This window comes from Narcine bancroftii, chromosome 2 (genome assembly GCF_036971445.1).
Source record: "Narcine bancroftii isolate sNarBan1 chromosome 2, sNarBan1.hap1, whole genome shotgun sequence".
Lineage (NCBI taxonomy): Eukaryota > Metazoa > Chordata > Chondrichthyes > Torpediniformes > Narcinidae > Narcine > Narcine bancroftii.
In genome coordinates this window covers 32,502,326-32,525,801 of record NC_091470.1, presented here as the reverse complement: position 1 = coordinate 32,525,801, position 23,476 = coordinate 32,502,326, and the positions used below count along the sequence as shown (strand labels likewise).

General features: G+C 39.1%; 2 protein-coding genes across 4 annotated transcripts in view; one reads left to right on the top strand and one right to left on the bottom strand.

The window, feature by feature from the left end:
- Positions 1-14,174, top strand: part of LOC138753326 (protein unc-79 homolog) — a 171,579-nt gene extending 157,405 nt beyond the window's left edge. For both annotated transcript variants that reach the window (XM_069916198.1, XM_069916197.1), the window contains exons 44-49: positions 3,512-3,687; positions 3,970-4,153; positions 6,850-7,047; positions 7,799-7,876; positions 12,605-12,646; positions 12,754-14,174. In XM_069916198.1, coding sequence (XP_069772299.1) covers positions 3,512-3,687; positions 3,970-4,153; positions 6,850-7,047; positions 7,799-7,876; positions 12,605-12,646; positions 12,754-12,954 — 879 coding nt within the window. In that variant the 3' untranslated portion in view covers positions 12,955-14,174. The remainder of the gene's footprint in view (positions 1-3,511; positions 3,688-3,969; positions 4,154-6,849; positions 7,048-7,798; positions 7,877-12,604; positions 12,647-12,753) is intronic.
- Positions 8,173-23,476, bottom strand: part of prima1 (proline rich membrane anchor 1) — a 104,807-nt gene continuing 89,503 nt past the window's right edge. Inside the window, exon 5 of one of the 2 annotated variants that reach the window (XM_069916204.1) lies at positions 8,173-9,300. In XM_069916204.1, coding sequence (XP_069772305.1) covers positions 9,277-9,300 — 24 coding nt within the window. In that variant the 3' untranslated portion in view covers positions 8,173-9,276. The remainder of the gene's footprint in view (positions 9,301-23,476) is intronic. The other variant, XM_069916207.1, reaches the window with a different exon arrangement.

Genomic DNA, 23,476 nt, shown 5'->3' with positions numbered 1-23,476 from the left:
GATCTTGTCGCTGAGGAGGACTTTGCCGTCTGAGCTGCGCAGCGGGCTTTGGACTTGGGGTGAGGGGCCGTACACAGCCTTTAGAGCCTCGTAGAAACCCCTGAAGTCGCCAATGTCCGCGCTGAGCTGTGTTCGTTTGGCGAGGCTAGTCCACCACTCATTTTGGATCTCCCGGAGTTTGCGCTGAAGATGGCTGCATGCGCGACGGAAGGCTTGTTTCTTCTCTGGACAGGACGGCTTTGTAAGGTGAGCCTGGTGGGCAGCTCGCTTCTTTGCCAGCAGCTCCTGGATTTCCTGGCTGTTTTCGTCAAACCAGTCCTTGTTTTTCCTAGAGGAGAAGCCCAGTACCTCTTCAGTGGATTGCAGTATGGTAGTCTTCAACTGATCCCAGAGGGTTTCAGGGGACGGGTCCGTGAGGCGGGTTGCAACGTCGAGCTTTGCTTTGAGGTTTGCCTGGAAGTTTCCTCTCGCTTCGTCTGACTGCAGTTTTCCAACATTGAACCTCTTTCTGGGGGCTTTATTGTTCCTGGGCTTTGGCTTGAAGTGAAGGTTGAGCTTGCAGCGAACCAGCCGGTGGTCAGTGTGGCATTCCGCGCTAGGCATGACCCTGGTGTGGAGCACATCTTGTTTGTCACTTTCTCGCACCAGGATGTAGTCCAGGAGGTGCCAGTGTTTGGATCGGGGATGCATCCAGGTGGTCTTAAGGCTGTCCCTCTGCTGAAAAAGGGTGTTTGTAATGACAAGCCGCTGTTCTACGCAGAGCTCCAACAGGAGGCGCCCATTGTCGTTGCACTTGCCGACGCCATGCTTGCCCAGGATTCCTGGCCAAGTTTCTGAGTCTTTGCCGACACGAGCGTTGAAGTCGCCCAGGATGACAACCTTGTCGGCTGTAGGGGTACGTTGGATGAGGTTGCGCAGGTCGGTGTAGAACTTGTTCTTTTCTGCTGGTTCCGCCTGGAGGGTTGGAGCATAGACACTGATGAGGGTGATGTGACGCTTGTTTTGAAGTGGGAGTCGCATGGACATGATTCGGTCCGAGAGGCCTGTCGGAAGGTTTTCGAGTTTGGAGGCAATGAAGCTCTTGACCATGAAGCCTACACCAGATAGGCGTCGTTCATCCGAAGGCTTGCCAGACCAGTAGAGTGTGTAGCCCGCGCCGCGTTCTTGGAAGCTGCCTACATCTGCCAGGCGGACTTCACTGAGAGCGGCTATGTCGATGTCAAGTCTGAGGAGTTCATGTGCAATGAGGGCAGACCGACGTTCAGGTCGATGGCTGTCAGTCTTATCTAGCATGGTTCTGATGTTCCAGCATGCTAGCTTGAGTTTGTGAGCATCTTTTGAGGGGGAGGACGTGGAGGGGGAGGACGTGGAGGGGGAGGACGTGGAGGGGGAGGACGTGGAGGGGGAGGACGTGGAGGGGGAGGACGTGGAGGGGGAGGACGTGGAGGGGGAGGACGTGGACCTGTCCTCGGGCCTGCGCAAAGGAGCTTTTAGGTGGAGTGCAATGCGCGCAGTACTGGCCCCACCCTTTACACCCATGGTTCGTGTGCCGTGGCCAAGCAAGCTGGGACGTGGCAGCGAGGTCCTTGGGTCGTAGGTTTTATATCGGAGTGGCCTTCTCCTATGCAGGTTTCTTACCCGGGCTGGAGGGGCCTGCCTCCCCTCCTAGGTCGGTCCATACTGCCCGGACCGGGGCCTCCGTCTGCCTCACTCGACCGAGGCCGGGGCCGCCGTCTCCCCCTTTGCTCCTGCCCGTATCGGGGCCGCCGCCGTCTACCCTTCGCCCGGACCGGGGCCGGGGCCGCTGCTGCTCTCCCTGTGCCCGGACTGGGGCCGCCGCCTCCCACTCCCTGTCCGGACCGGGGCCTCCGTCTGCCTCACTCGACCGAGGCCGGGGCCGCCGTCTCCCCCTTGCTCCTGCCCGTATCGGGGCCGCCGCCGTTTACCCTTCGCCCGGACCGGGGCCGGGGCCGCCGCTGCTCTCCCTGTGCCCGGACTGGGGCCGCCGCCTCCCCCTTGCTCCTGCCCGTATCGGGGCCGCCGCCGTCTACCCTTCGCCCGGACCGGGGCCGGGGCCGCTGCTGCTCTCCCTGTGCCCGGACTGGGGCCGCCGCCTCCCACTCCCTGTCCGGACCGGGGCCTCCGTCTGCCTCCCTGTCTAGCATTAGGACATACAGAAATGAAGAAAATTGAATTGACACTCTTGCATGCAGAGACTGCTAGCCAGTATCAGTGTGCCACTCGCGATTGTGTTAATGTTGAAATATTATAATACACTTGTGTGCTTAAAAAGTGATATAGACCATGCCTGCTGAAGCAGACCTTCAGCAGTGGGCAAGGCATCATGTTAGTACATCCAGTACATGTTAGAGAACCTGTAAATCTCTGAGCTGCCGTCAAAGATTTAATTCATGTCACAAGTTCTGGAATTGTTACGAATGTCTCGGTGGTATATCTAAGGACCTTTTTTTGTTTGCTGTAGTTGTGTTGGAGAAAGTGGAAGCTCTGATCCCTGATACTTTCATGCACTTCTGATGGCACCATCATCAGATCACCTTTGCACAGGTTCCAGTCTACCAAACAGCTCCTCTAAATCAGGCCTACTCCTTGGAGCAGCAATTCCTTGCTTTAAGAGCTGCTGCCATAATGGAGTTGACATTTTAAGATCTTCCCTTCCAACTTTTGAAGAGTTTGCATTCATCGTTCTTATCTCAGAAAATACACTTTAGGAAATCACTTCCATGTTGCAATTTGTACCGCTGTAGTGCAACTTTATTGTATTCTTTAAAGGTTGGATTTGTCTTTTCTGGCAATATAATTGAACATCTCAAAATATTAAATAGAGGGCGATAGACATAGAGGTATATCTTACAAGACTTTGAATGATGGGTAAAACTAACTTATTGCACCGTGCTCTGAAGTTGTGTAGTATTATAGGCTGAGGCACAAATTGAATAAACAGATGGATGAAGAGGGAACTAGGAACATTCACTTCTATGAAAGGTATAAAATGGATTATTTTCTTTAATGTTGTAATTCTGAATCTAATTTTTAAAAATGTTACCTCTGGTGGATAATTTAATGTTGCACTCCTTTTTGATTGGCCTTTATTCAAACTTGTTCAAAATGGATGTTCTTTTGGATTCTAAAGTTCACAATTGGCAATTTATTTGAATCTGATATCCCCTTTTAAACTAAAAATTAAAGAGTCTGTTTTTAATGACCATCTGAAAGAAGTGACTTGTCTGAATAATTTTTGTACTTTTGTATCACACGTTGTACCATTCAGATTGGAATGAGGGGGGTGGGGGCATGAATGCATGTAGGATGGCAGGTTTAAGAGAGGGAATTGTTTGGCTGCAAGAGAGGTCACGCCATTCTTGGGCATTACAACACAAGCCACAAAACCATCACTCTCACAGACCACTCAACAATTTGGGAGTACTGAGAATAGTTGTTGCACATTTCAATATTTGCAATCTAATATAATTTAATTACTTTTTCTTTCCAGAGTCACATGAAAACCTGTTCTCAGCCTTTGCATGAAGATACATTTGGTGGCCATCTTAAAGTAGGATTAGCGCAGATAGCAGCAATGGAAATTACCAAAGGAAACCATCGTGATAACAAGGCTGTTGTTCGTTATTTGCCATGGTTGTATCATCCTCCCTCTGCAATGCAACAAGGGTAACAGGGTGAACTTTAACAATGTTGTATACTTCATTTCTAGAAATCAAAGCCATATTACATATAAAATATAATTAAGGCATTTTAAATTATGACTCCAATATTCAAATTATTTAAGATATTTCTATTAACTGAACAGTTAAATTAATATATTTAAGAAAATGTGATAGAAGTCTGGAAAACATTGTATGAATTTAATATTAAATACATATCAGTCTGTGTAAATGTCCAATTGTGTAATCGTGATTAATTTTTTTTCTTTTTCTCCTCCAATTGTTATAGTCCAAAAGAATTTATTGAGTGTGTTTCCCATGTTCGTCTTTTGTCATGGCTGCTGCTGGGGTCTCTTAGCCATAGTGTTGTGTGTTCAGGATCCACTTCATGCATGCCTATTCCTTTGGATGCTGGTTCACATGTTGCAGATCATCTTATAGTTATCTTGCTTGGATTTCCTGAACAATCCAAGGTAATGTTAACGTTTCACAAATTATACTCTGAACCCAAAGTACTTAGAAAATGCAGTTCAATGGTTTTTAATTTGCACTATCTGACTACATGAGATTGAATGCCTTTAATATCCATGTCTGGTGTGCTCCAGAGAAATAATGGAAACCACTAAAAGAGACTACATGGCATTTTTCCAGAGTATCTGACAATTCTGTCAACTGTGTGGTAAGTGGTTAATAAAATCTGAGGAGATCATCTTCCCAAGCATCAACAGCTAATTATCTGTGATGTGTTGCTTCGTGATGGCTAGATTCTAAGATTCTTGAATACTCCATGCTCTGTGTGTATATGTGAGACCATTTAATCACATACTTTTTAACATTTCATAAAAAGACTATATTCAAATGTCAGTTCATTTTGTCTTCCCAATGGCTTTGAAGGGTTTGTTATTGAATTACTGGTTATCAGTACTGCTATTTAGCTAGAAATCATTTCACCTTGGTTATGGAGTAATTCTACAATCTGTAAACACCACACTGTTTGTCTTCCATAGGGTAAAGACATGCACCACAATTTTGTATCTTAACATTCTTTTTGATTCTTATACCTAATCTTTCATTAGAATTTTGTTTGACTATTTCATCTCCATTGGAAGGTACATGTAAAATTTGAGAGCAACTTGACTGTTTGACCAGCCAATCAGTGATGATGAAAATTAATCAAATGACTGCTCCATTATACTTTGTAGTATAGTAGACTTTATGAAGAAGGAACACATGGAAGCGTGAGTTCAAGCCAAAGTAAATCCCCGATGAGAAGGGTTTAGGGGGCTTCCAGATTTAGGGAAGTGAATTAATAATAGATAATTTGTGAGGATACAATGAAAAATAAAATAGGTAAGGCTATAAAGCTTAATAGTTCTGCAAATAACAAATGCTAAAAATCTAAAGTAAGAACTAGGAAAGTTGGAAACATTCATCTGGTTAGGTTGCATCCGTGGAAATAAAAACAGAATTAACATTTCAGATGTGAGGTTTCTCGTCAGAACAGACATGTTAACTCTATTTCTCTTTCCAAAGAGGATGTCTGACCCGCGGAGTGTTCTCAGCACTTTCTGATATTTATTGGTAGTTCTAAATTTAGCCATTAGTTGCCACAAAGGGGTTAGAAGAGACAAAAAAAATATATATTTTGTTTTCTTAATCTTTAAGAAGGCAACATTTTAGCTGATTCATTTGTCAAGAGCTGGATCAGAGGTTGAATTAAGAAGGTGTTAAGCATTGGATGAGAACATTATGTGCCAGTAATGAACCCAGGTCTGATTGTGGATCTTTGCCATCACTTGTGACAGAATCATTCCATAATAACCAATGCATAGTTCCTAGATATTGTATATATTAAATTGATATATGGTCAGCATGGGCAAGTTGGACTGAAGAGCGTGTTTCTCCATCTTTGAATATTCTAATTTGGCTTGATTTTTGTTCACCAGAAATTCTTAAGCAAGACTCCTATTAAAAATCAAATGACCTTTATATTGGTTCAGAAATGTAAAATTCTACTTCACAAACAAGCAGGCATTTTAGTAATTCACAAATTATCAAATTCCTGCAAATAAGAATGCAATCAGTGACAACATTTTGCATTTTTGGCAATGTTAATTGTGGGGTTACTATGGATTACTATTTTGGAAGAATTCTGTTTTGACAAATGACTGTAAATCTTAATGAGAGACAGCTTTGCTATTAATAATTGAACATATCAACTCTATTTGAATCATCTTTTTTATTTTACTACACAATACATTGATCATACAGGAAATTTCTATTCTGAAAAGCTTTTAAGGTATTGATTTGTTTGATTTAAAATATGTGCCTTCTTCTGGTATGATAACAGGACTCTAGTCTCTGGGATTGAACCATCTCAGTTTTTGAAAGAAGTGATCTTGATGGATGTGTTAGCACACATGTTTTTTAGTTATTCTTTCAATGAGGAAAATAAATGCATTTGCTTCTGATCATCATTATTATAAACAGAAGTTGAATATAGAATAAATAAGGAGTGTTTCTAATTGCCTAAGGGTGGTAATCAACAGGAGCATATTAAGTAAAAATACAATGCTGGAGAAACTCAGCAGGACAAAGAGTGCAAAGATGCAAATACATAACCAACGTTTCAGGCTTGAGCCCTTCTTCAAGGTATGAGCAAATTACATGCAGGCACCAAACCCTAAACCATTAAAAAAAAAACATATTTAAGACGATTGGCGATAGGTAACACAAGGAAAAACTTGCTTTTAAAGGCAACTGATGGTTAGAATTTGGAATGATGTAGAGATAAATAATCAGAAATAACCTTTTATATAATTCAATAGCTATAGAAAAACTAATCTCAAGATTAATATAATGACAAGCAAAGCACTGAGATAAAATAGATCTTATTGTCTTGATTCAAGCATCTTTGGAGCAGCTATAAAATGACTCAAGATTCAATGAGTTGAAGTATATTACAGTGAAATTGTTTTTAATCTCATAGTCAGATACTCTTTCCAATGTAATTTTTCCGTCAGTCTTGTGTTTGTGTAAATGTTTATAATTGCAGAATTATATAAATGTATATTTCTGTGTATTGCAAGAATATGGTGTTTAAAATGTGGGCTGGATAATTTCAAGATGTAACATAAATTGATGAATTTTTTTTTTTTTTTTTTTACAGACATCTGTATTGCACATGTGTTCCCTCTTCCATGCATTTATATTTGCTCAGCTCTGGACGGTGTACTGTGAACAAGCAGCTTCTACTCCACCTCCACAAAGCCAGAATGAATATGTATCCACAGCCATTCTAACAGCCCTTGAGTTCTGGAGTCGAGTGACACCTAGTATTTTGCAACTGATGGTTCATAATAAAGTAGTGAGTGGCAATTAGACTATTTTCACTCATGGTTGATTAAATATTTATTAAAATGTGACCAAAATGAAATGATCTAAGTTGAGCCAAATAAATTGAGCAAAATAAGAAAATTTTGGAAGTATTATTCAGCATCTGTGAAAAGTAAAAAGAGTTAATTTAAAAAAAAATGCTGGAAATACTATACTCAGTCGGTTACAAAGCATCTGTGGAATAGATTTTTCAGATCAAAGACTTCTTCAAAAAAATTAAAGTCTGCTCATTCATGAAAGATTTTCAAGCCAAAGAGTCATTTCTGATTTTTCCATTCATAAATGATGAATAACAGCTAAGTATTTACAATTTTTTTTTCCTGTTTGCTTTTTATTTCTAACTTGTAGCATCTATGCTGTTTTGGTTTATACAAGAAATCTGGACAGTGCTCCATAACCAAATCTTTAAACTTTTTTTTTGCTCAACCCCTTTCATTTTTATTATTTTTTTTTTAATTTAAATTTAGACATACAGCTCGGTAATAGGCCCTTTCGGCCCATAATCCCATGCCGTCAAATTACACCCAATTAACCCACAAAAACCAATTCGTTTTGAAGAGTGGGAGGAAACAGAAGCACCCAGAGGAAACCCATGCAAACATGGGGAGAATGTACAAACGCCTTACAGACAGTGCTGGATTTGAATCAAGGTCCCAATCACTGGCGCTGTAACTCTAACAGTTACAATAACTGTGTCACCAAAATTTCTTTCACTCTTGCAGATGGTGGAAATGGTTTGCTTGCACGTTATCAACTTGATGGAAGCTCTACAGGAATGCAATTCAGCCATCTTTGTAAAGGTGATTATATATTTGTTTTGCTAATTTCTACGATGGATTATGTATAGAAACTTCAAAATGTTCATGCCACCTACTTGAGACTTGTTTTCCTTTTTAAGAAATACAAAATAAATACATTTACACAGTTGTAATGGTATCTGTTATATTTGGAATATTTACATTAAAGTTATGACCTTGAAAAGAAGCATTTTAAAAATCTCTGTAATATAATGATACTTATAAAATGTTGTAGTTGTAGCAGTTATAAGTAGTTCAATGCTTTAGGGAACATAGAATTCATATTCAATGTGAAAAATTCACGTGGCAAATGGTCTTGCTTTTTAAAAAAATGTTTTATTTAAAATGTAATTATAATAATTTGCTCTAATTGTTGAAATGTTGAACACTTCAAATATTGTATCATATAAAATGCTGGCAAATTGGAGCTTACAGCACATAATACTTTGTAGGTGTAGATGTCATCATTTTAACAAAGTATTGTAAAGTGTCCATTATTCCTTTACATTTGAATGGAGTACAGTATTATTCATATTAGTATTGATGACTTAATGGCTGAGTTGTTCTGTTCACCTCCTGACATCTCGATAGTGCACAGATCAACTTGTTTCCAAATTCCACATAACAATACCAAAGCTGTGTGCCAGCTGAAGGCCAGACCATGTCTATCATTCTGCTGACAAACTCAGAAGTGAATCTAAGGACGGAGCACACATATCCTGAGATGATGTACTTTAGATCTATCCCCTAAACTTGGTACATTAGAATTACCCAACATTTGAATGGGACCCACTGACTTTGTTTACAAAAATTGAATGTTTTTCCCTTTAGTTTACTTGTAAAATTTATTTCCAGTGCTTAAAGCACATTTATTATTGTTATTTTACAATTATTTCTACTCTTGAATAGTGTTTGAATCTCTCTGGCCAACAGAAACACTTAAAAGCAATTCAAAAGCCACTGAAAACAGTAAACTGTAAAAATGGCATCAGGAAATTTAAGACAGGGCATCCACTTTCTGAGGAGAGTCACTGCTTGAGGACCACCCCACCTTAAGCATGATTGGGCTGCAGAAATTGGAAAGCAAAAGTCCATTCATGGGAATTTTACAAGGAACAAGCATGATCTGGCCCAATGTAATTTCATCTAATGTCAAAATTATACATATTGATTATATGTTTGTTTCATAATGTTGGCATATGTGTTATTATGTACTCAATGTACTTGTTTTGAGTTTGGTGACTAATAATGTTTCCTTTTAGAAATGTGATTAGATAATATACAAGCAGCCTTGTGTATTAATAACTTGATAATAATTCATAGCACCAGATAACCTTGGTCCATAATGTAATCAGTGAGAAGTTAGACATCCTCCTGGCCTTCACTATCACTGAAGATGAAGTTCAGTCTGGCGAAGTGGTCCAACCCTGGCAGAGAAAAAAAAATTACAATGAAGTGCTGCACACACATCTATTGTTGCCTGGTTTTGTACAGACCATAATTGTCATTTTGCAGCAAAATTATGAAGTTAGTTCTCAACTAATCTGGAAGAACATGTATGTTTTTCAAATATATCACAATTGATAAACAATTTCTTCAGATTTCAAAATTGCATATGATTTAAGAGAGTAGGGTGTGTAGAATTGTTAGCCATTTAAGAGAGTAGGGTGTGTAGAATTGTTAGCCATTTAAGAGAGTAGGGTGTGTAGAATTGTTAGCTATTTAAGAGAGTAGGGTGTGTAGAATTGTTAGCCTTTATATCAATTGTTGAGGAATTCCTGGTGATCAATAACAAAGGATATAATGACAGATTTTCTTGGATCTTCAGCTTTCTGGAGAGGGTAAGGATGCCTGATACTACTTATGTGAAAATTTGGCTCAAGTCGTTGACAGGAGAACATGTTATTTACATTGACTTTGAGAAAGTATCTGATAAAGTTCCTCACAGAAACATTTGTTTATAAACTGAACATTGAGGGGAAATTAATGATTTGGTTTGAAGATTGGCTAAGTGGGCAGTGTTTTAAAAAAAAAATTACTCCTGGACAAATAAACCAAAGGCATAGTAGTGGAATAGCTACTTGTACTCCACTTACAAAAATCATTTCCCTTCTTATTGCAATTTCATGGGGTCCTCGTGAGGGTGCACCTGGAATATTGTGTGCAGGTCTGCTCTCTCGATCGAAAAAGTTTTACTTGTGATATAGGGAATGCATCAAAGATTCAATAGGTAGATTTCTAAGGTGGTTGGTGGGAGAAGGAGAATTCTCCCTTTTAACCAAGACTAAACAGGCTGCTGATGTGAGATTAGTAGCATCTTCTGAAACAATAAAGAAAACTTGCAAGAATTGACAGGGTAAATGCAGGTGTTGTGTATGCACTCACACAATTAAGACTCAGAGACCTGATCCTTCTATTAGACTAACATGGCTACTGACACACAGGGTTATATATATGGAAGGGTGACATCATGCTGAGGGCATGATGTCCAGCAGAGGGCGGGCTTATACCCAACAGCAGTGAAGATATTTCTCTGACCAAGTATCTAGATCAAGGGGGTCACAATCTCATAATGTTAGCCATTAAGGACTGGATGAAAAAAAACAAAAATTCTTACTAAGAAAATGGTGAATATCTAAAATTCTCCATCCAAGGGGGATGTACAAGCTTAGTTAATGAGTGTATCCAAGAGAGAGAGAGCAATAATGTTTTGGATATTCAATGGAAAAATAGATATCGTGAGAATGTGGCTCCAATGTAGAAGGTCATCCACAATCAATCTTATTGAATGGTGCAGCAGACATGAGAAGATGAATGGACTACTGCATCTACTACTTATTATTCTTGTTGTGTTCATTAGAACCAACTAAAATCAATGGAGTCAAATCCAGGAATTTCACAGCCACAACTAAATGTGGGTTTAATGCTTCTAATAGAGGGAGAACTTAATCCTTCTTGTATCAAGAATATTATAATATGGTGTGCAAGCTATTGGAGAGGATTCTCAAGGATAGGATCCATGAGCATTTGGAGAAGTATAGTCTACTCAAGGATAGTCTGCATGGCTTTGTGAAGGGAAGATCATAACCTCACGAGTCTAATTGAGTTTTTTGAGCAGGAAACAAAAGAAATTGACGGGGTTAGGATGGTAGATGTGTTCCATATGGATTTTAACAAGAGCCCCCACGAGAGACCCATCCAGAAAGTCATGAGGCATGGGATCAGTGGAACTTCAGCTGTGTGGATAAAAACATTGGTTTGCAGAAACAAAGCAGAAAGTAGTAGTGGAAGTAAAGTATTCTGCCTGGAGGTCGGTGACTAATGGAGTTATACAAGGATCTGTTCTGACCCCTGCTCTTTGTGATTTTTATAAATGATCTGGATGAAGAGGCGAAAGATCAGTAAGTTTGCAGATGACACGAAGGTTGGAGAAGCTGTGGATGGAGCTGAAGATTGTCGAAGGTTACAAAAGGATATAGACCAGATGCAGAGTTAGGCAGAAGGATAGCAGATGGTGTTCAATCCGGATAAGTGTGAGGTGATGCATTTTGAAAGGACAAACCAGAAGGCTGAGTACGGGGTTAATGATTGGTAACTTGACGTGGATGAACAGAGGGACCTTGGGGTTCAAATTCATGCATCCCGCAAGGTTGCCGCACAGGTGGATAGGATAGTTAAGGCCTATGCGATGCTTGGCTTCATTAATAGGGTGATTGAGTTCATGAGTCGAGAGGTTACGTTGCAACTCTGCAAATCTCGGTGAGACCACACTTAGAGTATTGTGTTCAGTTCTGGTCACCTCAGCTATGGAGAGGGTGCAGTGGAGATTTACCAGGATGTTGCCTGGATTGGAGAATGCGTCTTATGAGGCAAGGTAGTAGAATTGGGACTTTTCTCTTTGGAGCATAGGATGAGAGAAGGTCTACAAAATTGAGAGGGATAGGAAAGGTGGACAGCCAGTACCTGTTTCCCAGGACAGGAATAGCAAATACCAGAGGACTTTTGTTCAAAGTGAAGGGGTGTGGGGGGGTTGGAGTTTAGGGGGAGACATCAGGGGTAAGTTTTTTTTACGTAGAGAGTTGTGGGTGCCTGGAATGTCTTGCCAGGGATGCTGATGGAGGCTGAAACATTAGGGGCATTTAAGACACATAGATGGAAGAAAAATAGAGGTTATGGGGTCGGGTGGGTTTAATACTTTTTTTAAAGGGATGCATGGGTCAGCGCAACATCGAGGGCCAAAAGGCCTGTACTGTGCTGTAGTGTTCGTTGTTAATCCTACACAGATTATGATTAGATGCAGAGATGCAGAGATTTTTCTGGTTGGGAAATCGAGATCTAAACATCAGATCTGGGCCTCTAAAATAAAGTTAAAAAATCACTTCTACGCAGAGCAGTAAAAAGCTAGAACTAAAAAGATAACATTTGATTTTGGTCTATTTGTTAATTTTAAAATTGATAACTGAGCTAATCACACTGTTCAGGTCTTCATTAGAAAATCAATATAAATTGCATCCAAGAATCTGCAAGAGCTTTAATGAAATTAGCCATTGATTACAGTTAATTACATTTCAGGTCTTCCTGGGCACTCATGAATATATATTTAATAAAATTATATTATTGGAATAATGTGGCAGTGAATATGGGAAGAAAGTAACCTGAAGTAAAAAAAAATGATGTTTTTATTTACTGCTGGAGCAACCACCATTTGCACATCTCTTCTTCTTTCAACAGCTTATACCCATGTGGTTACCAATGATTCAATCAAATTTGAAGGTTAGTTTTAAGGTTTCTCTCCAAAGAAAGAATGTGATTTCATGATGTTTTGGCCTTTAAAGGTAACTAATTTGCATCTAATTTTCCATCTGGTCTTTGTTCAACAGCATCTGTCAGCGGGTCTTCAACTACGGCTTCAATCAATCCAGAACAATGTCAACCATCGCATTTTGCAGTCGTTCCAGGGTTCTGGGCAAATGAGCACAAACTTGTCAGTTCTGCGTAAGTGGCTGCAGTGTGCTCAGTTCAAAATGGCTCAGGTGGAAATCCAGTCCTCAGAAGCTGCATCTCAATTTTATCCTCTTTAAAGTTTCTTTATTATTTCAACTGCACCAAACTTGAAAAAGTAGCATCACTTCCTTTTATGCATCAGGCATAGGTCGGCAATTAAATGGCCTTGTTTGATTAACCATTTTTCTTTATGCTTCTGGGGAAGCTTAATTGAAAACAAGAAAACTGGGTACAAATGTTAAAATGAAAGTGTTCTCATTTTATAATTTAATAAGAATAGCATCGTTTTTCAGTCTTGCATATCAAATATGCTGCATGCTATTTATGTGGGATGGCATATTAATGTACAAAAACAAAAATGTATTTTATACCTCAGCATTTCATCAGTTACTTTTAATTACTTGGATTCATCATCATCCAAGGTATATCTTTGTGTAACAATTTTGGGAAATATATAGGTGAAAATTTAACTGCATTTGTATCCTTTTTGATCTCAAATAGTCTTTTTGAATGGTATGTCAGATCTAATTTTGGGTCCTGCTGTTAAATTCTACAATTGGAATAAGTACAACTCCACTCTACTTTTTTTTAAATAATGACATTTGCTGGAACTATACCTTTGTCTGTATACATGCAAAAAAAAAGCAGTCTAATTAGTATTCCAATCGGTCTCTACTGAAAAACAATCTACTTTGCAATAATGCTAAAAGAAAATTACTAGTTTGACTGATGGTATTTTACCAGGCTATTACATAAATAATACTTTTAGATCAATGTTTAAGTTGTGTGAAAATAGAAAATAAACCGATCTTTTTAGTATATTGATAGTCGTACATATTTTCATGTAAGTTATCATTTCAATCATAAAATTAGAGAACATAAAACTACATTTTGTGTGAATAAGAATCTGTTATTCTAGAAGCAAATGAAACACATTTTTGTAAGGTATAGCAAATAATGTGATGCAAATTATAACTATTATTTTTAATAACTATTATTTTTAATAACTATTATTTTGCTTCCCTACTCAGTCGCCTGTGTAACCATTCTCCTCTTTGTGCCTGTTCTAGCAAGGAAATTGAAGTTGAAACTGAATATTTTCAATTCTGTACTACGCTAAATGAACTGACTTGTTAAATGTCAGTTTTTCCACACAGTTTGAAACTGGCAATTTTTACCTTTTATGGAAAATAGTATTTTTACCTCAAAGTTCCTTTTATCTGAAACCTATGAATGTGGATTTGTTAGTGCATTTATAGTGTTTAATTATTAGTGCTTTGCTACATTAATACTGAAAAAAGCATTAATTTCAATTCGAGTTTTTACTATATATGCACAGAATTGAATTGTTGCAACATTTTTCTATTTCAGTCAAAAGCCTGCAAATTGCATTTGCATCTATTCAAAAGAAAGTAATTTATCAATTGATTATTTGTTTTTGTTTGAAATGTTCTAAATATTACAAAATCAACTTAAATATTATGATAATAATTAATTTAACTACATTAAAACAAACCTTTTAAAATTAACAAAAATGTCTATTGTCTAAATTATGTAGCATGAAATCATATTGACTAAAAGGTTCCCAAGGTCACCTGTCAAGTTGTGGCACTGATGACTCCAGTTGTGTCGCAATGAAGATGTCACCTTTGGCCTTAATTCCTCAAGAATAAAAATAAATATTTTTTACAGTCTCTTTGCTCTTGGTCATTTTAGATGATAAGGAAACACTTTCAAATAAAGTTTAGATTGGAAACAGTAGTGACAATGGGTAAAGCATTGTTTTTTTTATCATGCTTCTCTCGGTTGAAAAATCCTTATCTGTTCGGTATTTACACTGAGTTCAGTACTAATGCTGTTACACCGATGTCACCAAATACACATGAACCTCAACCTTGTTAATAACATAACAATTAACATAACAACAATTACAGCACGGAAACAGGCCATTAGGCCCTTCTAGTCCGCACCGAACCAAACACCCCTTTCTAGTCCCACCTCCCTGCACAATGCCCATAACCCTCCATCTTCTTCTCATCCATAGACCTGTCCAACCTTTTCTTAAATAATACAATTGACTCCGCCGCCACTATTTCTCCCGGAAGCTCATTCCACACGTCTACCACTCTCTGAGTAAAGAAGTTCCCCCTCATGTTACCTCTAAACCTCTGCCCCTTAATTCTTAACTCATGTCCTCTTGTTTTAATCTTTCCTCCTCTTAACGGAAATAGTCTATCCACATCCACTCTGTCTATCCCTTTCATAATCTTAAATACTTCTATCAAATCCCCTCTCAACCTTCTACGCTCCAAAGAATAAAGACCTAATCTGTCCAATCTCTCCCTATACTCTAGATGCTTAAACCCAGGTAACATTCTGGTAAACCTTCTCTGCACTCTCTCCACTCTGTTTATATCCTTCCTATAATTAGGCGACCAGAACTGCACACAGAACTCCAAATTAGGCCGCACCAACGTCTTATACAATCTCAACATCACCTCCCAACTCCTATATTCCATGCAATGATTGATAAAGGCCAGCATACTAAAAGCCTTCTTCACCACCCTATTCACGTGATTTTCTACCTTCAGGGAACGATGTTCCGTTACTCCTAAATCTTTCTGCTCTTCTGTATTCCTCAATGCTCTCCCATTTACCACGTATGTCCTATTCTGATTCTTCTTACCAAAATGAAGCACCTCACACTTATCAGCATTAAATTCCATCTGCCATTTTTCAGCCCACTTTTCTAAGCAGCCCAAATCCCTCTGCAATCCTTGAAAACCTTCTTCATTATCCACTATTCCACCTATCTTAGTATCGTCTGCATATTTACTAATCCAATTCACCACCCCATCATCTAGATCATTAATGTATATAACGAACAACAATGGGCCCAATACAGATCCTTGAGGCACACCACTGGTCACCGGCCTCCAACCTGACAGACAATTATCCACTACCACTCTCTGGCCTCTCCCTTTCAGCCAATGTTCAATCCATTTGACTATCTTAAAATTTATACCTAAAGACTGCACCTTCACTCTTTTTAGTACTGGACTCATGTTAGTCTACGTTTCATAGTAATTTTCTCTTTCCATGCTCAACAAAGAGCAATTCAGAAACTGTCGATCACAATTTGAAATACTGCTCTGCAGTATTCCTGCCATTGGTCAATAGAAACTTGTATTTTATCTGATATGGTACAAAGTTAATATACTTAAAAGCATTTTTTCTAAAAGATTTGTTTTGTAATAAACAATGAAGAACTTATCGAGTGCACACCGGCACCAGGAAAAAGTATACTGATGTATGCTTTTCTAATCACAAATTTTCATTATGTTACACAAGTCAATGAAGATGTTGCTTCCTGAACACTTCTGGGTGTATTTTATAGATTTTGAGCTGCTGATCACAAAAAATTTTCACATCGCATTCATTTTTTTAAGGTATAACCCATTTTGTGATTTAATGTCATATTTTGAGTCTACTCTCATATTGCCCACAAAGCAAGCTGTTTTGGTCAGACCAAGCATGCCTGGGCATGCACTTAGTGCAGAAGCTATGCAAATATAAAAATTCCATTATTGTCATGTAATGCTACATTTAGAATGTAACATATATAAAATTCTTTAACAGAGAGTTGGTGCTTTGTCCAGTGCCCCTCTTAGAAACCTACAGCACCTGGTGTTCCTAGATGGTCTCCCCTCCAATTACTGACCAGTCCTGAGCCTGCTTAACTACTGAGATCAGACAATCTCAGGCATATTCAGGCTATTAGGTGCTGTAAGTGTTGTCATAGGCCTGGGCATGCTTAGTCAGGATAGATGAAAGCAGTCTATAAAAGCAGCTCACATGTTCAGATACTGTGCATTATATTGATTATCAATTGAATGCATGCTGATGCACAGATTCTTAAGGCAATAGCATAGTGAGTGTACTTAACAATAGTATTTACTGACTTCAGGAAAATTCAATGCAGCAGAAATATTTTATCAATGTAGCAACAGCCGTGATATATTCTGTAACATTTGTAGAAAGTATATACTTAAGGCTCAAAGACACAACATGACTAGATTTATTAAGAAAGCCTATGAGCTCTACTTCAGTTGAAAAATTGGTGACCAAGACAAACCCTGAGCTCATCACATTTGTTGTGCAACAAGCACAGTAACTTGAGAGCTTGTGTCAGCATCATAATGCAATTAAACAAGCTAAATTAAATAAAAGTTAATTTAATGTTTCTCCAACTTCCTGCAGCAAATGTACTGCAAATTTGAAATGATTTTTGTGGTCATCTGTAAGTTGTCTATCATAATCCCCGATTTCAGGAAGAAATCCTTTGGAAAATAAAAATGTCCAGTGTTATCAGAGATACAAACTTACTGTCCCCTTATAAAAATAAATGGACTGCTCCCTGAACTAAAAGGATGCCTATAAAAATATGTTTATTCTTTATTTTGTGGCAAAATGAATTGCTTTAAATGCTTCTTTAGAGAACAACTCCATTGTGTTGATTGAAGGTCACTAACAAAAATTCAAAGCGCAAAATAAATCCTAACAAGTATAATTTCAATTGTAAAATGTTATTTGCTGGCATAGAAAACCAATTGAAAGGTAATTTTGCAATCATTATGTTAAACAAGTGACACCTATAATCATGTATTGAATTCATTTAATTTGCTTTGCTTGTGGAGACATATTTTCCCCCTTTATCCTCTTTAATAAAGCACATTTTACCTCAAAAGAAATTTATGCTTGTATTTTTCAGAATTATTAATGATAAAACTGTTGGAAACAATATTCTGATGTCAAGAAAAATGTTACACCATTACAAATGACTGGTGTATCCTGGAAATAATACATTATTCTCACTTCTCATGTGTTGTTCAGTTGTTGCTCTTGAAACTTTAAAACACAGGCCTCACTTAGTGTATTGCATTTTTTTTAAAATAAAGAACCTTTTAATAGGAACACATGATACAGTCCCAATAATCTGCAGTAAAATGGTCTGCTCATCATTCCAAACATGAACATGATGGAAGGCAGTGAAAGTATTGATGGTTAAATGGAAGTTGAGATTATGATTTCTCATGTATTGATCTGCTACAATAATAAAAGCAGAAGATCCTGAAGACACTCAGTAGGCCATGTGATATCAGTGGAAAGTGAAACCAGGTTAGCAGGAATGCTGATGAAGAGTTCTTGATCTGAGATGCTAAATCTGTTTTTCTTTCCACAGATGCTTCCTGACCTTCTGAGCTTTTATAGCATTTTATGTTTGTATTTCAGATTGCTTGTGCCATAAGCCAATGGCTGAGTCTGCCCTTGGGTGGAATCAAGTAAAACAGTCTATAGAGTGGTCAAGAATGTCTCAGTATATATTCGAGAACCTGGTTTTACCTGTGCAGCAACCACAAGGGTTGCATGATGTTGGAGCTGTGTGCTCTGCATAGCGTTAGAGATGTTAAGTTTCTGTTCTTAAAAAAAAATAATAAATTGTCTACTTTATTTTTGGTCCAAAACATTTTTATTTATAAATTGGCCTGTGACTTTTTAACCTGTTATATGAGGATACTTGCATTGACACTGAGCAAAATGTACAAGCCTGGTTTTTGATGGGGACTGGCATTAGTGAGTTATCTCAATGTTAGATGTGTGGGTGAATAAATCATGTAGCAATGAATGTTCTTCTCTGTTTACCTTCCCCCTGTTATCCCTGTTTTGAAGAGGCTATGGGAAGTAACTTCAACTCCCCCTTTCGCAGCCCATCTCTGTTCTGGAGAACATGGCTGTGTCATACTGAAAGATAAATAATGTGGAATCTAAATATGCCAATAGTTTGTAAAATAGTTTTCTCATTAGTGGTGTTTTTAATTATATCTGTCCCAAGATTACTTGCTCATGGATTACATCTTAATTATTTCAGAAGATATCTTTTTATCTTCAAGCCAGTATTGAATTAGAGAAGGTAGCCTCTCTATTCCCTGAATACATTTTAGTAACTATCCAGGAATTTGCAGAAATATTTTTCTATGGTTTTTCACTAGCTGCAAGTTGATGCAATGGGAGTTCTTTAGATTTTTAGATCTAATAGGTTATTAGAGTGTGTATTGATAATTGCAAACATATAGTAAATGGCATCCTGAACCTGTGGGGAGCTGGCCACAGCTACCAATGCAAATGCTTCTCTTTCTGATTGCCCTGCAACTTCAGGAGGCTTGGGAAGCACCTTAACAGCGTCACAATATTGTCCTCAAGAAGGAACTGCCAGACAGCCTCATCTGAGAAGAGAGTCCCTACATTCTGTCTGAAGTGCTCAGGTTAAATATGAATGTTGGTAGAAAGATTTGCAACACACCACAATCTCAGTGCATTAAACCCCCACCACCATCATCTCATCCCAATCTCTTCCAAACTCATCTTCTTGTAGGGGTTACAAATCTCCATGTTTGATGACTATGATCACCCACTGCACCATATTCGGCTCATGCTTTCAACAACTTGCAATACAGAAATTTATGAACCTAAATCTATCTGTAGATTTTTGCCCTTGCAAACTATATAAAAAAAATGCTACAGTTAACAATGAGTTAAATTTCCAGATGAGGAACTTTAGAAAAAGATAAATTTGCATAATCTGTCTAATTTCATAATTGGTGGTTGGCCAAGAGGAAAAATAGAGCTTTGCATCGACCAGTGGGTGGTAGAAAATTAACTGGCTGCACTTATCTTCATAAAAGCCTAGTTTAGCCACTTGTGGAATGATTCATTCCCCTCCCCAATTCTCATGGTAATGGAACATTTCACAGATTTTAAAAAAAAAGAAAGGTAGGCTTAAAATCCATTTTGAGATATCCCAGAAAGTGTTAATGTTTGGAAGTAAAGAAAATCAAAGTCGATTCAGTTCTATAAGGTCTCCCTTACTGCTCGTAAATATAATCAGCATATTCAATGCAAGAATTGCTGGAAATACACCACAATATCAATGGCCTGAAGCCTTTTTGTAACATTCCATTCTGTTCTACCAGGAAATTTTGATTGAGATTGAGAATCTGATCCCTCCTGTGAAAAATCACCTGGGGTTTCTGTGCTGAAAGCAATTGTTGATATTGATTTTAGGCTCAACTCTGAAGAAATTGATCTTGATAACATTCCAACAAAAGTCCAACTGTTTATTGTCAGATTTACAAAAAGATTAATGCTTTTAATGTCATGGTATTCTGCACCAATTACTTTATGTGGGTTCCACCTCTTTTACTGTGTCTTGTTACCATGTCAAAAAATTTGGGATGACTGGGCACTTTGTGTTAATAGATGCAAAGTGATTTAAAAAAAATAGATTGGAAATGAAAGTGGGAGTTTGAATTGCTAAATTGGAAAGGGAGTTTCTCAGTGAGGGGCTGAGAGGTATAAAAGACATTCTAAAGGCCTCCAAATAACAGGAGGATACAAACGAACAAATCTGGGGGAAATTGGAGATATATATATTACAGAGACAGAGTGAAGCAGCTAAGGACGATTCATCATCCATATATATTTTAGGATCATGTTTGAGTGAAAAGAAAGTGGAGTGCAATTTTTGAAGTGTGTTCAAGTTTATTATCATCTAATTTTACAAGTATAACTCAACCAATCCGTGTTCTCCAGTTCTCAATTCAAAAACATAAGTACACATAGGCAAATGATACATATCCAATACCTATAAATAAATATTGTTTAATAAATAGTTGAGCCTTGAATGGTTTGAGTGAACTGTTCGTTCAGCTGTCTCACTTCCCGTGGGAAGAAGCTCTGATACTCCTGTTTCTCTTTCCCAATGGGAATAGCTGAAAGATGCTGTGTTTGGGGTAGTAAGGGTCCTCTTCAATTTTGTGAGCCCTCTTCAAACAATCATGATAGATCATGTTGATGGGGGGGGGGGGGTGCTAGGGAGATCCCACTGATTCTCTCTGCCACTCTTATGGCCCTGTGGATTGGCCTCTGGACCAATGCTCAACAGTAACTATACCACACTGTGATGTAGCCGGCCAGGATGATCTCGATAGGGCACCTATAGAAGGATTTCTGGATGGTGGTTGGTAGCCACCAATTACTTTATGCGGGGTGGTCTTCTCAGGAAGTACAGTCACTGTTTTGCCTTCCTAACAAGTGAGGAGATGTTAAGTGTCCATGATGTCACTTCTTAAGTGAACTCCAAGGAATTTGGTGCTCTCTTCTCTTTCCACTATAGAGTTATTAATATGTAGTGGAGGGTGGTCATTCCCAGTCCTCCTGAAGTCCACATTCTTCTCCTTTGTCTTGTCCATGTTATGACTCAGGTTGTTACTTTTGCACTATATCATGAGATTTTCCTCCTCTGTAGTGTGACTCATAGTTGTTGATGATGCGGCCGACGACTGTCATGTCATCTGCAAATTTGATGATTCTGTAGGAGCTGGATCTGACAATAGAGTTGTGTATCAGCAGCGTGAACAGGAGCGTGCTGAATACAGAGCCCTGATGAGTGCCAGCTCTCAGGGAAAAGGTGCTCAATGTTCTGCTACTGACCTGGACAGACTCTGGGCCTTCTGTTAGGAAGTCCAAAATCCAGTAACAGATAGGGAGGTTGAGTCCCAGAGAGGACAGCTTCTCCACCAGCCTCTGTGGAATGATTGTATTAAACTCTGAGCTGAAGTTGATGAACAGCAGCCTGGTGTATGAGGTGTAATTTTCCAGGTGGGCCAGGACAGAGTGGAGGGACAAGGCTCTAGTATCATCAGTAGAATAGTTTCATCTACAGGTGAATTGAAATGGGTTGATGGTCACTGGAAGGTGTGCTTTTATGCATTCCATCACTAGATGCTTGAAGCATTTCTTCATGGTAGGGGTCAGTGCCATGGGGCAGAAATCATTAAGCCCTGTTACTCTTGCCCTCTTTGGTACCGTGATGCTGGTGGCTGTCTTGAAACATGCAGGGATGGTGGACTGCTGCATAAGGTGTTGAAGATGTCTGTGAGGACCTCTGTCAGTTGATCTGTGCAGTCCTTCAGTATCCGACCAGGTATGTTGCCTGGTCCTGCTGCCTTGCATGGGTTCACCTTGGATAGGGTTCTCCTAAACTCAGCTGTGACTGCAGAGGGCCCATTTCATCAGTGGGACATGGAGTTTTCTTCAGCATCAGTCTGTTATTTTCATTGAATTGTGCATAGAAGATGTTCAGTCTGTCTGGAAGGGAGGCAGGTGTTGTTGTTTTTAACGCGCAAGGTGGTCTTGTGATCTGTTATGGTCTTGATCCCTTGCCACATGCGCCTCGTGTCGCCAGTGTTGCACGGCAGTCTGTGGATCCTCTGTGCATACCCACGCTTTGCCTTCTGGACAGTTCAGCCTGTCTGACCTTAGTGCTATCTTGTCTCCTGTCCTGAAGACAGCATCACAAGCTCTGAGAATAGCCTGGACCTCTGCATCCAACCATGGTTTCTGGTTATCCTTGGTTGTCAAGCATTTGATCTCAGTGATATCCTCAATGCACTTCCTGATGCAGCCAGTCACTGGTGACTGCCTCCCTGAAAGAGCTCCAGTCTGTTTCAGGGAGGCAGTCCTGTAGTGCTGCTGTTTCCCCAAAACCACCCCCTCACTCTCACCCCAGGCCACATTCTGATCTCATTTTGTCAGCAATCTGAATGCCTTTATCAGCAAGACAGACACAAGGTTGGAGTAACCAAACTAGGGGACGAGGTACAGCTTTATACGCACCAGGGTGGTTTGTGTACGGCTCATCCAGGGTGTTCTCTCCTCTGGTGGTGAGGTTGACATGCTGTTGAAACTGTGGTAAGACTGTTTTCATGAGAATGTACTTGGTCAATATGTTCCTGGACCAACTAGGAGACATTGCTGGATCTGGGTCTGAAGAACGAGACAGGCTGGGTCAACCCAGTGTCTGAAAGAGACCTCTTGTGTCAGTGGCATCAGTGTGTCATAAGATTTAGTAATGCAAAAGAACAATATGAGTAGAAGGCGGCCAACTTCAGTGAAGTTGGAGGGGATTTAAGCAGGGTAAGGATGGAACAAAATACTAGCAGGAAAGCAAAGAGAACAAGGGAGACTTTAAGGAGATGTTTCAGACACCGGTCAGAGACAAATATCTGTATAGTAGGCAAAAAGTTAAGTATGGGTGGCATCCATTAAAGACAGACAAGCTGATAACATGTTTAGAGACTCGGGAAGCAGAGGAAAAACTTAATATTTTGAGATGCAAATGGTGAAATAAATAAGAGAGAACCTGTGGATAAGGTGCACCTGAATTTTCCTAGGCCTTTGACAAAGAACCATGCAACAAGTTAGTATGCATAATCACAGCGTATGGAAATAGGGGAAACATTCTGTTATAGATGAAATTTGGTTGACAGAGTCGAAATCAATAGTAGGTATAGATATTTTTTTTAATTTTAAATTCAGACATACAGCATGGTAACAGGCCACCCAGTTACAACCAATTGACCCACAGCAATGTTATATTTTGAAGGGTGGGAGGAAACCGAAGCAGACACAGAGAATGTGCAAATTCCTTAAACAGCGCTGTAACAGAGTTGCGCTAGCCATTACAGAAACAGTGCCGCC